This window comes from Choloepus didactylus, chromosome 27 (genome assembly GCF_015220235.1).
Source record: "Choloepus didactylus isolate mChoDid1 chromosome 27, mChoDid1.pri, whole genome shotgun sequence".
Classification (NCBI taxonomy): domain Eukaryota; kingdom Metazoa; phylum Chordata; class Mammalia; order Pilosa; family Megalonychidae; genus Choloepus; species Choloepus didactylus.
This window is the reverse complement of record NC_051333.1, coordinates 17132145-17148042: the sequence shown is the minus strand read 5'-3', so window position 1 is coordinate 17148042 and position 15898 is coordinate 17132145. Positions and strand designations below refer to the sequence as shown.

General features: G+C 40.4%; 1 protein-coding gene across 3 annotated transcripts in view; it reads left to right on the top strand.

The window, feature by feature from the left end:
* The first annotated feature begins 3965 nt into the window (after positions 1 to 3965).
* The window catches only part of LOC119521674 (zinc finger protein 568-like), a 28053-nt gene continuing 16120 nt past the window's right edge, over positions 3966 to 15898 (top strand). For 2 of the 3 annotated variants that reach the window (XM_037820223.1, XM_037820221.1), the window contains exons 1-2: positions 3966 to 4131; positions 14356 to 14409. In XM_037820223.1, the coding sequence (XP_037676151.1) occupies positions 14395 to 14409 (15 nt within the window). In that variant the 5' untranslated portion in view covers positions 3966 to 4131; positions 14356 to 14394. The remainder of the gene's footprint in view (positions 4132 to 14355; positions 14410 to 15898) is intronic. The other variant, XM_037820222.1, reaches the window with a different exon arrangement.

The following is a 15898-nucleotide window of genomic DNA, read 5'->3' as shown; positions in this document are numbered from 1 at the left end:
TGTCCTTCAACAGATGAGTGGGTAAAAAAAATGTAGTATACACACATGATGGACTACTACACAGCAGTAAGAAGGAACAAGGTTGTGAAACATATGACAACATGGATGAAACTTGAAGACATAATGCTGAGTGAAATAAGCCAAAAAGAGAGATATTATATATTACCACTAATGTGAACTCTGTGAAAAATATAAAATAAATGTTTTACATTATAGAATGTAGGGGACCTAGCAATAGACAGCAACTAGTGGAGGGGGAACGATAATCTAATAAGAACAGATAAATTATGGAGGGTAATCTTAGTGTTATGGGAATGCTCAGGAATGAATATGGTTTGCTAATTTTGGGGGGGTATGGCAGGAACATGTTAGAAGTGATGTAGTTATTTTAGGGTATTTGTTTTTCTTATTCCTTTGTTCGGTTATGGTTTGTTAATTTTCTTCGGGTATGGTAGGAACATGTTGGAAGCAATGTAAGTTATTTTAGGTTGTTGTGCCAGTTTGAATGTATTGTGTCCCCCAAATGCCATTATCTTTGATGTAGTCTTGTGGAGCAGATGTTTTGGTGCTGATTAGATTTGCTTGGAATGAGCCCCACCCAGCTGTGGGTGATGACTCTGAGGAGATATTCCCACGGAGGCATGGCCCCACACATTCAGGGTGGGCCTTGATCAGTGGAGCCATATAAATGAGCTGACTCAAAGAGAAGTAACTCAGTGCAGCTGTGAGTGACGTTTTGAAGAGGAGCAAGCTTGCTAGAGAGGAACGTCCTGGGAGAAAGCCATATTGAAACCAGAACTTTGGAGCAGACGCCAGCCACGTGCCTTCCCAGCTAACAGAGGTTTTCCGGACGCCATTGGCCATCCTCCAGTGAAGGTACCCGATTACTGATGTGTTACTTTGGACACTTTATGGCCTTAAGACTGTAACTGTGTAGCCAAATAAACCCCCTTTTTATAAAAGCCAAACCATCTCTGGAGTTTTGCATTTTGCAGCATTAGCAAACTAGAACAGTTGTTTTTCTTATTCCTTTCCTTTGGTTTTGTTTGCAATTTTTTTAATTGTTTTTTTTTTAAATTTTTTGATTAACAAAGTTAAAAAAAAATAATACACTTGGTACCTAGAATGGCTACATTAAATACCATGCAAAGTAGATGTTCAGAGAACAAAGAATATTGCCAGAGTTAAAGAACATTATTTCATAATGAAAACGTGATCCATTCACCATGAAGACATATAATCTAAAACACTTATGTACCTAATAACAGAGCTTCAAAATACATGAAGCAGAAACTGATAGAAACTGTAAGGAGAAACAGATCCACAATTATCATTAGAGATTTCAATACTTTCTCTAAACTGATATAATAAATAGAGAGAAAATCAGTAAGGGCATAGAAGATTTAAACCAATACTACCTACTTGACCTAACATTGTACACAAAAATAACCAGAATACACATTCTATTTAAAGACATAAAAAATATTCGCTAACACAGTCCACATTCTGGATCGTAGAATAAATTTCAATAAATTTAAAAGGATTCATGCCATACAATGTGTATTCTCTCAAAATGATGACTGAAATTAGAAATCAGTAACAGAAAGATCCCCTAAATACTGAAATATTTTGAAGGTCCCTAAAATATTTGACAACCAAACAACACTCATCTAAATAATACAACAGTCAAAGAAGAAATCAAAAGGCAAACGCGAAAAGATTTTGAATTAAACACAATAAATCAAACAAGATTGTCAGGTGGTAACTTTTAAAGCTGGGCAAATGAATGTTCATTATACTTTATTTATATTGGAAAGTTTCAATAAAAAGTTTAACAATGAAGTTGAAAAACAGAACACTGTTGTATCAGAAATAACACAATAGAGCTTTCCTTTAAATCCATGGATCTCAAATCCATTCTTCCTCAATTCAAACCCTATTTGGAAGATCCATCACAATTAACTATACAATTTCCTTGCTCCCAGTCTACAGAAAATTGCCTTGCCCCTCCATCATCCAAGAAGGTTTAGTAGATTTCAAAAGGAAAACAAAGATCCTACTCCTAAAAAATAAAGGCATTTTGGGAAACAAAGAGGAAACTTCTATTCACCTTGATCTTTACCTCTACATATGCAACCACCATTCTTTTTTCCTCAAGGCAATACTCTCAGGGAAAGACAATGGGATTACAGGATTCTAGGTCTTTCTTGGGGCATACTCTAAATTAGAACACACCGTGTTCCTGCTCGCCACAGTGTAACCCTTACTAAACATAAGGAGAGTTCAAAGGAAACTAGAACAGTCCAGCAGTTTCTGTACCTGAAAGAAGGGCCAAGGTCACACCTTGGGCTAGAATATTTCTGAATTGAAAGCTGTCCACTGGAGACAAAGCCCTGGAATGGAGTTCTGAAGAAAGAGGCTGGCAAGCATAGCATTTTCATAGGAAATATTTCCACTCCAGGGCCCAGTTACGTTTCCAAATGGATTGTCTTCAGAGTAATATAAATTTTTAAATTCTCAACTCAAGATCAGGTCTGTGGCTTGGAAAAAACTCCTATTCTTCTTTAAGAAGCTCAAAATTCTGACTTCCCTACTGCCTGCCATTTCTCCCCATGCAAGCCCTTGTAGGTTTCAAGGGGAAACAGCAGCGATCATATAACTACAGTCCCAGTGTGAACTGAAGATGGATGCAGAAAGGAATCAACACAGGCCATGTCTCAGTTGGTAGAAGGTAGGAAAGTGAGGGAGGGGTAGCCACTATGGTCAAACAGGAAGAAGTACTCAGAGGAGTACAAAGCCACATGAGACTGATGATCCACAGACACTCAGCCTCAGACTTATCCCTGGGAATAACAGAACAAACGTTACCTCTGCACCTCACTAAACTCCCATAATATGGCAGTATAAAAACTTATACAAATGACCACATGAAGTCACACACAATCAAATTTCCACACACAGCTGGAGTCACAATCATCAAATTAAAGCTAAATTGTCAGACCATCCAGTCACAAACTAAATCCCATCATACACAGGGCATACATACAATCACACAATCCCACAAGTATATCCAAGCACACTGTCAGTGATACATATGGCTGCAAACACTCTTTCTCACAGGCACTTTTACTCACTTCACACAGGCACAAGCAAACTCCAGTCATACACATGGCACACACACAATCAGATAATCAGACAAGCACATCCAAATAGCAGATCAAGGAAACACATGGTGACAAACATCCTATCATAACAGCACTTTCATACATCTCTAAATCATGGCAAACGCCAATCACACAAGATACCAGCCACATACACAACCTCACTGTGAACAACACATGCAAACACCCTCTCACAACCGCAATGTTACATACCTCATAGTCACAAGCAATCCCCACATACACGCGGTACACACCCAATCAAAGTCCGATAAGCACATAAAAGCAAGCAGGCAGATAAGCGCACGGTCACAAACACACTATCACAAGCAGTACTATCACACCTACAGAGTCGCAAATAACCCGAACTCACACAAACGCTCACACACAAAACCACAGTTGAAAAACGCCCGGTCGCCCACAGTTACCGAGACCTGTCCCACACCTATGAAACCACACGAGACGCCGCCACACATTAATTTCAGCGCCCGTTCTTCCGCGTGTTTCTGCCCTGTCACTTGCACAGAGGGCTCAGTTCAGGGCCCAGGATCTGGCGACCCAATAAAAGCGCAGTTTTGCGTCGACCACCCCAGCCGGAGGAGAACCAAGCGCCTACTCCGCTGAGGCCTTCTCCTACGCAAGGGTCCCAAATGTCGCGAACGAACGGAAGTGAAGCCGCGTTCGGGGCGCCGTCCCTCTGGGAAATGTAGTCCAATGCCAGGAAGGCCACTGTCAGCCAGTCAGGAGACTAGGAGGCCAAAGCCATTTACCCAGGACCCGCCTTCCGGAACCTGTTGGCCCCAGCGGCGGCGGGCAGGTTACTTCCGGGAGTGTCTGTCCGCGCTGAGTGCGCGGGGGTCGTGCGGTTACTGTTCAGGTGAGTTGTCAGTTGAGGCGGGCAGCGGTGAGTGCGCTCCAGGGTCTCGCGGTGATCTGAAGGAGGAGGAACCAGCCAGCGGGAAGGGAGAGAGAGGCAAGTTTCCTATGCTGGAGAGGGGACGGGCGAACGCTTCGTACTGGCGATCGAACCGCTGTGTGCTTTGGGGGCCGTGATTTATTTTTGAGGTTGCATTGGAATGGAATTTTGTGACTTTATGCTATTGTTTTGCGGACCAGAACAGGCATACGCTGCTGCCATATGCTTATTAGCCAGTCTCTGACCCCGGGGATTCAAAGAGAGAAAGAGCTTTATCACAGTGAGCAATGTAAGGAGAATAGGAGGCTTGCGGCTTCAGATCTGTCTCCCCAGACTGGAGAGGTTTTGAAAGTTTTATAGCATTTTGTCCCAGGCTGGCTTATGTTAATGAGTACAGAGGCTGGAGATGAAGAGGTTAGAGATAACTTACTTGCTGAGCGTGAGCAGATAGCTTACATACTTGGTCATAGGACGCATGTAAGAAAATGACTGCCTTAACATGATGATGGGCATGATTTTTATATTATAATGAGGTATCGTTCCCTTGTAGTTAATATTTATAATTGTTACATCTTGTTGTTGAATTATCCCCTTTGTCAGTATATATAATGACCATCTTGGTCCCTCATGAGTGTTTCTGACTTAAAGTCTATTTTGTCTGATATTAGTATAGCTACCTGAGCACTCTTTTGGTTATTACTCACATGGTATAGTTTTTGCCTTCCTTTTACTTTCAATGTACTTGTATTTTTGAATTTCAGGTTAGTCTCTTGCAGACAACATATACAGTAGTTGGGTCATGCTTTGTTATCCATTCAGCCAATTATTGCCTTTTGTCTGGAGTGTTTAATCCATTTACATTTAAAGTCACTGTTGGCAATACAGGCCTTCCTTCTGCCATTTTGTTATTTATTTAGCACTTGTATTTAGCCTTTGTGAGTCTTGTACATATTTTGTCCCTCACTTCCATTAAAGCCTACTGTTATCTTTATTTGCTTTTGTGCATTGTAACAAACTGAATGCCTTCTCATTTCTATCAATATATTTCTCATCTGTTTTCCTTGTGGTTACCTTGGGTGTAAAATTTCACTTCCTAAATACAGAACGATCATATTTGGTTTGATACCAACTTAACTTCAGTAGCATGCATATACTTTTCCTATCCCCTCTGTCCTAGCTCCTGTTTTTTTTTTTTTCTTACCACTTATGTCATTGTACATTGTATGTCCAAAACCATAGATTTTTTCATTATGATTTTTACAGTTGCATTTTAGCACCTGTAGGAAGTAGGAAGTGCAATTACATACGAAGCAATACACTACAATAATCCTGACGTTTATATTTACCTGAATGGTTACCTTTACCACAGGTCTTTATTACTTTATGCTGCTTTGAAATACTGTCTATTGGCCTTGCCTTTTACTCTGACAAACTCTATAGCATTGCTTGTAGGGCAGGTCTAGTGGTAGCGAACTCAGCTTTTGTTTATCTGAGAATTTCTTAATCTCTCCCTCATTTTTTTCAAGCAGGCAGAAAATTTTTTGAGTACACATGCAAGAAGGACATAGGGGCACTCTCGCAAAGAAACAGGCGAGAGGCCCTGCAACATTGGGGCAATCTGCTTTTATAGATTTTTGTTCCTGTTCTAATTTTTATTAACTATTTTACTACCTTCCCCTTTTCCCTTCTTCCCTGATGCTTGATCTTAGATGAGTCACTCAGGTGGGGTCAGTTGGCACCACCCTTCCCTGTAGATAACTTACTCCCTTGGCCCCCATGTGCTGTTTATTGCTGTTCTTCTCAGAGATCTTTCTCTTTATGGCCAGACCACTTCTTTGAATTTGCCCTTCGGTCATCAGCCAGCCACTGCCCTAATTCTAACCTTGCCTCAAAATTCCTCCTCAGGTATTTCTAGCTCCCTTAATCTTAATGGAATTTGGGCCAATGGTCCATCTTCTGTAGCTGTTTCAAGCTCTCGGTGGGTTGCAGGCCCCACTTGTGGAACCATAGAAGTCTCTGTCTATGCTATTCAGGATGGCTGTTTGAGTGTGGGGAACAGGGGCATAGCCTCTAGCAAGAAGTTTGTTGTGAAAAGGCTTCTACTCTGGAAGAAACAAACTGGGTGAGAAATTGTATACATGGTCTGAACAGAAGCAGGAGAAAGATTCAGGGTATTCTTTAGAATTTTTAGGAACACGGTTGGGGCTTGGCATACTGTGGCAGTGTGCAATATCTTGCTGAAATTTGCATGAGAAAAACTTCTAGAATGACTTTGTGACTCTATTTGAAATTTCTTAGCCACTGAAATTTCATTTCCCATTTTTGGTTAACTAATTCTACTATGCAAGGGCTAAGCTTATCTTGGGAGTCATGTCTCGTGTTGCTAGGGAGACTTACACCGCTGAAAGTCATGTCACATGTAGCAGGGAAGGTAGTGAGTTTATTTGTAGAGTTTGGATTAGAGAGAACACATTTGAGGAACAAGATGTTCTCTGGGGTGACTTTTGCTTAATTATAAGCGGGGTTAGATTTGCCATTACAGAGATAAGTTTTGTAAGGAAAGTCTGAAGACCGAGGACTTGTCTTATTAAATTGGGAGCCCTAATTTCTTAAGAGAATAGCAAGAATTCCCCAGATGGGGAAGTTACTATAGCTTCACATTTTTTTCTAGTCGCTTAAGGGACTTTGCAAATACTTTTTTATTTTCTGATTAAGATTTTATTCTTATCCTAGGTTCCATGTCAAATAAAGCTAAATTAGATTGTTTTTATGATCTGTAACTTTTTCTACAAATAATTAAAACTATGACTGACAACATCATACTGTTGTTTAACATTATATAGATCAGTAAATATCAGGACAGAACATGGACAGTGAAAATATTGTCAAGTCCTTAGGAATTTTAAACAGTTTCTAAATATATGACAAATTTAGCTTAACAGAAGAATAATCTTTTAATTATTGTAATATTTTATATGCTAAACTATTTTAGCACCTCACTTTTATGAGGTAAAAGAATAAATCCCTTTTAAGTTTTCCTTTAAGAGTGCGAAGACTTGTCTTTTGAAATAAAGGACATAACATATATTATTCTGATACGATATAAAATCCTTGTTTAGTATTCAGATGGTTAAGAAAAACTTTTATAACTTTCTATTAAGAGCAGTTTAACAGAGCAGCATTGGCTGACAGAATTCATTTTTATAAACTTTCTATAATTTCTTGTAGTCAGCTACAAATAAAACTTACTTTCTCAAACTTTCCACAACTTTCCACCTCCATCTAAGGCTTGTAGTCAGCAATGACTACAAACAAAATTAACTTTCACAAACTTTCTATAACTTTCCATATCCATTCAGTTAGCAATGACTACAATAAACAAAATTCACTTTCATATTAGGAATATGTTAGTTCACAAAATTAACCTATTGCAAGACTGTATTCTGAGGCAGCTGGAAGTCAGTAAAGCCTGCTGCTAAGGCACTCTTAAAGATATGGAGACTGTCACCATACCCTTGGGGCAGTACTAAGTGAGCAGGGTGAGAATCTTATCATTAAGTCCCTGCCATTTAAAAGCAAATAGGTATTGAGAGTCAGTTGTGAAGAGGGATGCAAAAAATTGTCTAAGATCTAGGACTCAGAACTTGAATGCAGACAGGGGCTACTCAGGGGGCTCATCCTAGGATGCCTTCATACCATAAGGATGGGTTTATTTGTTAAGGATCTCCTTTGGGATGCCAAGAGGCCTTGATCCAGTAGGAGCCTCAGGGCAAACAAGGGGGTAAATGCCAGCTGGGTTTACTAGTCTTAAGATGGTCCCCAGGGAGTAAAGAAGATTCTTCCCTAGAAGGAGGTGGGGCATTCAGGGACAATGAGAAATTGATGGGACACTAGAATGTCTCCAAGCTTACAAAGGAGAGGAGTTGAAGGTTAGCTTTACCCTTAATTCCCATAACTAGTCAAGTCCGAGAGGAGGTAGGTAATCTTACCTGCCATGTCAATTGTCACCTGAGGCTTCTCAAGGTTGATGGTCAGATGTGAAGTCAGCAGAGCCATATGTGGTTTTGGGCACCTTTGGTCCTTTTCATTTGTCATGAGCAGGGTTCTAGGGGCTGTCCCAGCCCCCCTTCAGGAGATGGTGCAGCCCTTTGCCTAGTGCTTGGGCTGGTGGCACTTGGGGCAAGGCCCCAGTGGGTCCCAAGGTTGAGGGTTGTTTTGAGATTTTGAGGTTTCTGGCACTCTCTGCCAGTGGCCCTCTGACCCACAGTGGAAGCAAGGCCCTTGAGGCTTGAGTCCACAATTCGGGTGACGTTGAGGGGGCAAGGTGCTTTATACTGTGACTGCAATAGTTGAGCCTGTTCTTTGGTTTCCTGCTTACCTGTCTTTGTCTTAGCCTCTCTGCAGCTTTGTCCTGATAAAAACAGAAAAGGCAGTTTCTGGTAGGTCATTTGTGGGAGTTTGTGGGCCCATGGAGAGCTTCTGTAGCTGTATCCGAATGTCAGGGACAGACTGGCTGATGAAATGGGTGCCTAGCAAAATCTGACCTTCCCAGGAGTCTGGACTGACATTGGCATACTTTTACAAGCCTCTACCAGCCTCCCCTGGAACAGGGCCAAGTTTTTCTCCTGAGTAACTTTTCTTAGCTTATTATAATTAACTGCCTTGGTGGTACATTTTCTCATGCCTTCTAGCAAAAGTGTGACCATATGGTCCCTATTCCTGAGATCACTCTGCTTTCACTGGTAGTTCTAAATTGGGTAGCACAAGCAACAAGTCTTTCTCAGGTCATTGTCTTGATAGAGAGCCATAATAATCTGGGCATAGGGAATTTCTGACTACTTTCCCTGTCTTTTACAGACTGGAGGATGGTATTGTAATTGAGAGTTCCATTGGAGGGTGTGCCAGTTTGAGTGTATTGTGTCCCCCAAATGCCATTATCTTTGTGGTCTTGTGTGGGGCAGACGTTTTTGGTGCTGGTTGGATTTGCTTGGAATGTGCCCCACCCAGCTGTGGGAGATGATTCTGATGAGATGTTCCCATGGAGGCGTGGCCCACCCATTCGGGGTGGGCCTTGATCAGTGGAGATACATATAAATGAGCTGACTCAGAGAGAGGGAAGTGAGTGCAGCTGTGAGTGGCGTTTTGAGGAGGAGCAAGCTTGCTGGAGAGGAATGTCCTGGGAGAAAGCCGTTTTGAGGCCGGAGCTTTGGAGCAGACGCCAGCTGCCTTCCTAGCTAGCAGAGGTTTTCCGGACGCCATTGGCCATCCTCCGGTGAGGGTACCCGATTGCTGAGGTGTTACCTTGGACGCTTTGTGGCCTTAAGACTGTAACTGTGTAGCGAAATAAACCCCCGTTTTATAAAAGCCTATCCATCTCTGGTGTTTTGCATTCTGCAGCATTGGCAAACTAGGACAGAGGGCTATGCTTCCCCTTCTTCTAGCTTAATGTCAATTGTTGGTATTTCCTTATTTCTCTGGAAAAGGAAAGAGAGGAGCGTCACTAGCACCAGTGTGGCCCCTTGGCATCCCGACATGCATCGTAGCTGGGAGTCTCCCTCTTTGGAACATGGGGAGTAAAGTAGCCAGGTGTCCCTGGGACACCTTTCCTGAGACATGTTTGGACTTATGCTTCCAAGGGGGTTCCTGGGCCTTGCCTGGAAAATTCCAGGACAGTGCTCTCAAGAAGTTCTTCCTCTTTGCTGGACCAATCTCTTGGGAACATGGGGAGTAAAGATGCCCAATGTCCCCAAGATGTGTCACCAGGTGTCCCTGGTATGTTCCTCCCTAGGAATGTCTAGATCTGTGCTGCTGAGGTGGGAGTGCTCGCCCCACCTGAGAGAAGTCTAGAACAGTGCTCCCAGGAATACCTTTGTCCTCTAAGTTTCCTGTTTCCTGAGGGTTAAAAAGCAAGCATCCTTTAGAAGAAGGGAAGCTTCATGTTCAGCATCAGTGGGTTTTAGTACAGACTAAATGATCAAGGCCTGGAGCAGAGACACTCAATGAAAGTACACAGTTCCCATCAGCATAAACCAGAGGTGACTCCTTCGAATATCAAAGACAAAACCTTGTTTGGTGCAAGAATTCTTAGCCCAGAATCCTGCGTTAAAAAAGATGGAATGTCTCACAAGGCATCAAAAGCCAGACAGAGGCAAAAGGAGGAGCCTCATGGATGCAGAGGAGAGGACTGCTACTGAAGAGGTGAAAAGAGGAACAGATTCAGAGGAGGAAGGGTCTGGGTCCCCATAAGGGAGGAAAGGAGAGAGTGTGGGGGAGTCTCAGAGAGCTGAGGAGAGAGAGGGGGAGGGGGGAGACTTGATCTGACTCCCATCAGACTCCTGTATGACACCGGGAGAGGCCCACAGGTCTCAAGGGCAGTGTCGTCTGCCGCGTTGAGGCTCCTTGGATCTGCATGGCACGGAGACGGGCTCCTGCCACCTCCGAGGAGGAAGCCAGAGAACTCAGAGTAGACCGAGTTTATGTCCTGGGGGAGCAAATCGGAGTCCCTAGATTCCCAGGGACACAGAGTTCCATGAGGACGTAGGAGAGAATAACCATGAGCCAAGCAAGCAGAAAAAGTGAAACCATGTAGCCAAGCCTCCCTGTCAACAGCCATGACTCACCAGTCCAGACAGTTGGAGAGGAGAAACATCTCCTGGCTTCTTGCCAAAATATGTTGCCAGATTCAGCTTCCTAAGTTCTTGGCTATGCTGTAGGAAACAATTCAAGGGCACCTCTCCATCATTTTTGGAAGACAGTCTCACTGATACAAAACTCTTGACTGGCAATTGTTTTCCTTCACCGCATTAAGTATTTCAACCAACTGCTTTCTTGCTTCCATGGTTCCTGTGTAAAGTCAGCACTCAATCTAATTGTAACTCCCCTGTACATAAACTCATTGCTTTTCTCTTGCAACTTCCAGAACTCTCTCCTTTTCCTGTGCATTTGATACTGTGAGCAATATATGATGGGGTGAATTTTTCTTAATGTTTATCCTGTTTAGTATTCTCTGGGCTCTATGGATATACATATTCACATCTTTTTCTAAGTTGGGGAAATTCTCTGCCATTATTTCTTTGAATATTCGTTCTGCCCCTTTCTGTCTGTGAGCCAGTGATTGTTACTTCAGATGGTTTCTGTGGTGTGTGAATATATCTCAATAAAATTGCATTTAAAAAATAAAGCACATAGAAGCCAGAGGAATGGGGCTCCTACTTGCCAAATCTGGGACTAAGTATTAAAAATAATAATAATAGTAAAAGCCTTTGTATGAAATAGCAAATCACAAGTCCAATACTGATATAAATTAATAAATTGAAAGTTTGATGATTGCATAGGGATATTCACATATTCTGAGAGTACCTCTCCATAAGGTCCGAATTAATTACTAAGGGAAAAGAGTAATTTTACAATGGATAAGCCTGACAGTTACCACCATAATTAATTAATCAAAGTAAATATCACCAATAATGGGATAAGATGTCATCAGTACCTCCTTATTCTTCTTCCCTGAGAAGAATGCAAAATCACTTCTATGGTATTCCTTCCAAAAAGCGTATTCAGATCATGAGTAACCATTAGAGAAAACCAAATTTGGGGGACATTCTCCAGGAACTGGCTTGAAATCATCAAAAGTGTCCAGATTATATTTCTCCTTTCGTTTCTGGCTTATTTCACTCAACATAGTGTCCTCAAGGTTCATTCACCTAGTTGCATGTTTCATTCCTTCTTGCAGCCATTCAGTATTCCATTGTGTGTACACACCATATTTCACCCTTTCTTTCACCTGTCGATGTACCCCAAGGCTGTCTCCATTCATTGCACATCATGAATACTACTGCCATAAGCACCAGTGTGTAAATGTCTGTTCGTGTCCCTGCCTTCAGTTCTTCTTCCAAGCACACCTGCACCATTCTATTTCCCTACCAACAGTGAATAGGTGTCTCTCTCCACATCTTCTCCAGCACTTGTACTTTATTTTTTAAACTGTTTTATTTGCACAACATGCAATCCATCCTGAGTAAACAATCAATAGCTTCCAGTATAATCACAGAATTATGCTTTCACCACCACAATCTATATAAGAACATTTCCATTTCTTCCAGAAAAAAAAAGAAGAGGAAGAAAAAAAGAAAAAACTGAAGAACAAAAATAAAATTAAACTATAAAGGAAAAACAACAACAACGAGTCCCATGCCCCTCCCTTATATCCCCCTTCTGTTGCCTTTGTTACAATTAATGGGAGAACATTACGATGTTATTGTTAACTATAGGCCCTAGTTTTCATTGATTGTATTTTTCCCCATATACCATCCCATTTTTGACACCTTGCAATGTTGACATTAACTTCTCCCTCATGTAAAAACTTTTTTATATTTCTATGTTTAATCACCATCATTGTCCACTCTATGTTTTGCTAAGTTATGCAGTCCCAGTTTTTATCCTCTGTCTTTCCTTCTGGTGTCATCCATGTCCCTAGCATTCCTCTTTCAACTATACTCACACTCAGCTTCATTCATTATGCTTACAGTATTGTGCTCCTGTCAGATAGTATTGTGCTATCCATTTTATTTGACACAAAATTATATTTTCTGTAGCATGCTTTCTAATATAACCCATATGGCCAGTTTATTTAAACAACATGGTTGCATGGAATCTAGAATGGGGAGTGAGATCTTATTATCCTGTACAAGTTAAGACGATACTCCACTGCATGCCAGAGTAATTTGGGGTGAAAAAAAAGTATTTACGAAGTCACCTTGATGGGCTGGCGTAAAATGTCAAAATATTAAACTTCCTCACTTGGGGAATTCCTGATATTCCTGCAAACATTAGGGAATCCCAATTTAAGTCAAGCCCTTGATCTTGGGGCTTGCCCTTATGAAGTATTTTTGCAAAGGAGAAGCTAAGCCTACTTATAATTATGCCTGAGAACCTCATTTGTTGCTGAGATGCAGCCTCCTCCTCTCAGCCAACTCTGCAAATAAACCCACTACCCTCCCCCTACATGGGACATGACTCCCTGGGGTATAAGTCTCCCTGGCAACAAGGAGACTCTTCCCAATATGAGGGAGAGTTTAAGACATTCTCAGGTAAAACAAAAGCTGAGGGATGAGCCTGGCCCTGGCAGCATGGGATTGAGAATGCCATCTTAAGCAAAAGGGGGAAAAGTAATGAAACAAAATAAAGTTTCAGTGGCTGAGAGATCTCAAATAGAGTTGAGAGGTCAATCTGGAAGTTATTCGTATGCATTATATAGGTATTCCTATACATTATATAGATATTACTTTTTAGTTTCTATGTATTAGAATAGCTAGAAGGAAATATCTGAATATGTTGAATAGTAATCCATTAGACTTGATTCTTGATAATCGTATAACTATAGCTTTTATCCTGTGACCATGTGCTAGTGAAAACCTAGGGACTGACACTCCCTTTAACTAGTGTATTATTTTAGTATTCATCTACTAATACTAAAATAATAACAAAAATATATATAAATAATAGGGGGGATAAAGCGGTATGGCATGGTTTGGGTGTTCTTTTTTATTTCTTATTTTTTTAAGTTTTTTTATATTTTTAATATTTTCTTTATTTTGGAGTAATGAAAATGCTTAAAATTGATTGGGGTGATGAATGCACAACTGTATGATGATACTGTGTGCCATTGATTGTGTACTTTCAATGGGTTATATGGTGTGTGAGTATATCTCAATGCAATTGCATTTATGAAGGTCAAAATTATAAAAATCAGGGCAGGTCTGAAAAACTGTTCTGCTAAAGGTGATTAAAGAGACATGATATCTAAGTGCAATGTCTGCTTCTGAACCATATTCTGTACCTCAAAGGACATTATTGGGACCATTGGTGAAACTTGAATGGGGTCTGATAAGTAGATATATTAATGCTAATTACTTGACATTGGTAATTGTCTTGTTATGTAGGGACATGATCTTGTTTGTGGGAAAGTATATTAACTTATTCAGGTGTGTTAAGTCAGGAATTTATTTTCAAATGGTTCAGGGGAAAAAGTTTCTTGAACTATGCTTGCAACTTTTCTATGACTGAGATTGTTTAGATAGAGATAGATAGGTAGAGTCAGACAAACACAAAACAAAAACAGAAGTATAAAATCTTAATGTTAGGACATTTCTTTGAATTATACTTTTGATTTGAAAACAGTGTTTAAAATTGTTTATTTATGTGCCTGAATATTTCTAGCCTAGCCTTTCTAGAGCAACTGGTTTTCTCATGTTTTTGGGTTTTTTTTCACCCATCTCCCAGGTTGGCCATCTCAGAACTGTATTCTCCCAAGAAGGAGAAATGACCAAGTCCCACGTGAGTTTTAAATGATGTATATATTTTACTACTTTATTCTGCAATGTGAGTAAAGTAGTTTAAAGTAATCCCAGCAATATGATGAACAGGGAAAAATTGCAGTTAGAATATACAAAAATAAATTCATTTAGAATTGACCTTCAAATCTGAATCTGACCTTCATGGGAAAAATACATTAGGACAAAAAATTCAAAGTAACTTAATTCATTAAATAGTTTGCACTGTCTGATGAAAAAAGCTTATCAGTTTCTTAGGGTAACATAAAGTTGGTTTGATACTAACTTAAATTCAGTAGCATGTACATATATTTTTCTTATACCTCTCTGTCTCCCAGCCATTTTTGTAGCATTGCATTTAGGGCAGATCTAGTAGTGGTGAACTCCCTCAGCTTTTGTTTATCTGAGAATGTCTTAAACTGTCCCTCATTTTTGGAAGAGTCATGCTGGATATAAAATTATTAGCTGTCAGTTGTTTTCCTTCATCACTTTTTAAGTATTTCAGTCCACTGCCTTCCTGACTCCATGCTTTCTGCTGAGGAATTAGCACTCAATCTAATTGGTACTCCCTTATATGTAACACATAGCTTTTAACACATATGGTGAGGCATTTTTTTTTTTTTTTCATGTTTATCCTGTTTGGTATTCTCTGAGCTTCTTGGATGTGCATATTCATGTCTTTTCCTAAGTTGGAGAAGTTGTCTGTCTTTGTCCTTTTGAATATTCCTTCTTCCCCTTTCTTTCACTATTCTGCTTCTGGAACTCTCATTCTGTATATACTGGTGTGCTTGATGGTGTCCCATAGTTGGCTTAAGCCATGTTTGCTTTTCTATTTCTTTTTCCTTTTATGCTCCTCATCCTGATTCATTTCAAGTTTCTTGTTTTCAAGTTCACTGATTCTTCTGCCAGCAACTTTGTGCTGTTGAAGCCCTCCTGGGCATTTTGTTTGTTTGTTTGTTTGTTTTGTTTCCCAGATCATTTATTGTGATCATCACCTCCAGTAGGTCAGTTTGGCTCCTTTTAAAAATTTCTATCTTTTTCCAAAGATGTTCTTCTTATTCATTCATAGTTTTCCTAATATCCTTTAGTTCTTTTTCTGTGCATTCCTTCATCTTCCTGAACCTTTTAAATAGTTTTTAAAGGCTTTGTTCAGGATGTCCACATTTTCAGTTTCAATATAGGTGTTTTATTTTTATCCTCTTTCTTTGGATGGACTATGATTTTCTGTTTCTTTGTCTTGTACTCTTTTCTTGCACACTGTCCCTTTTGATATTTTCAAAGGTGAACTCTGAGATTTACTCCTGGGGAGGTCCATTTCTGGTTTTGTAACCAGCTGGTGATAAGACAGAGACATTCTTGAGCTTCAGCCCTCCTGTCTGGAAGGTCATCCAAGATGAATACAGTGTATAGTGTTTTCCCTGTCTCTCTGGGCCTCTTTCTTTTTCTGGGCCTTTGCTTGTCAGTTGGTTTGGAGTTCCCCTATTTACAGGAGT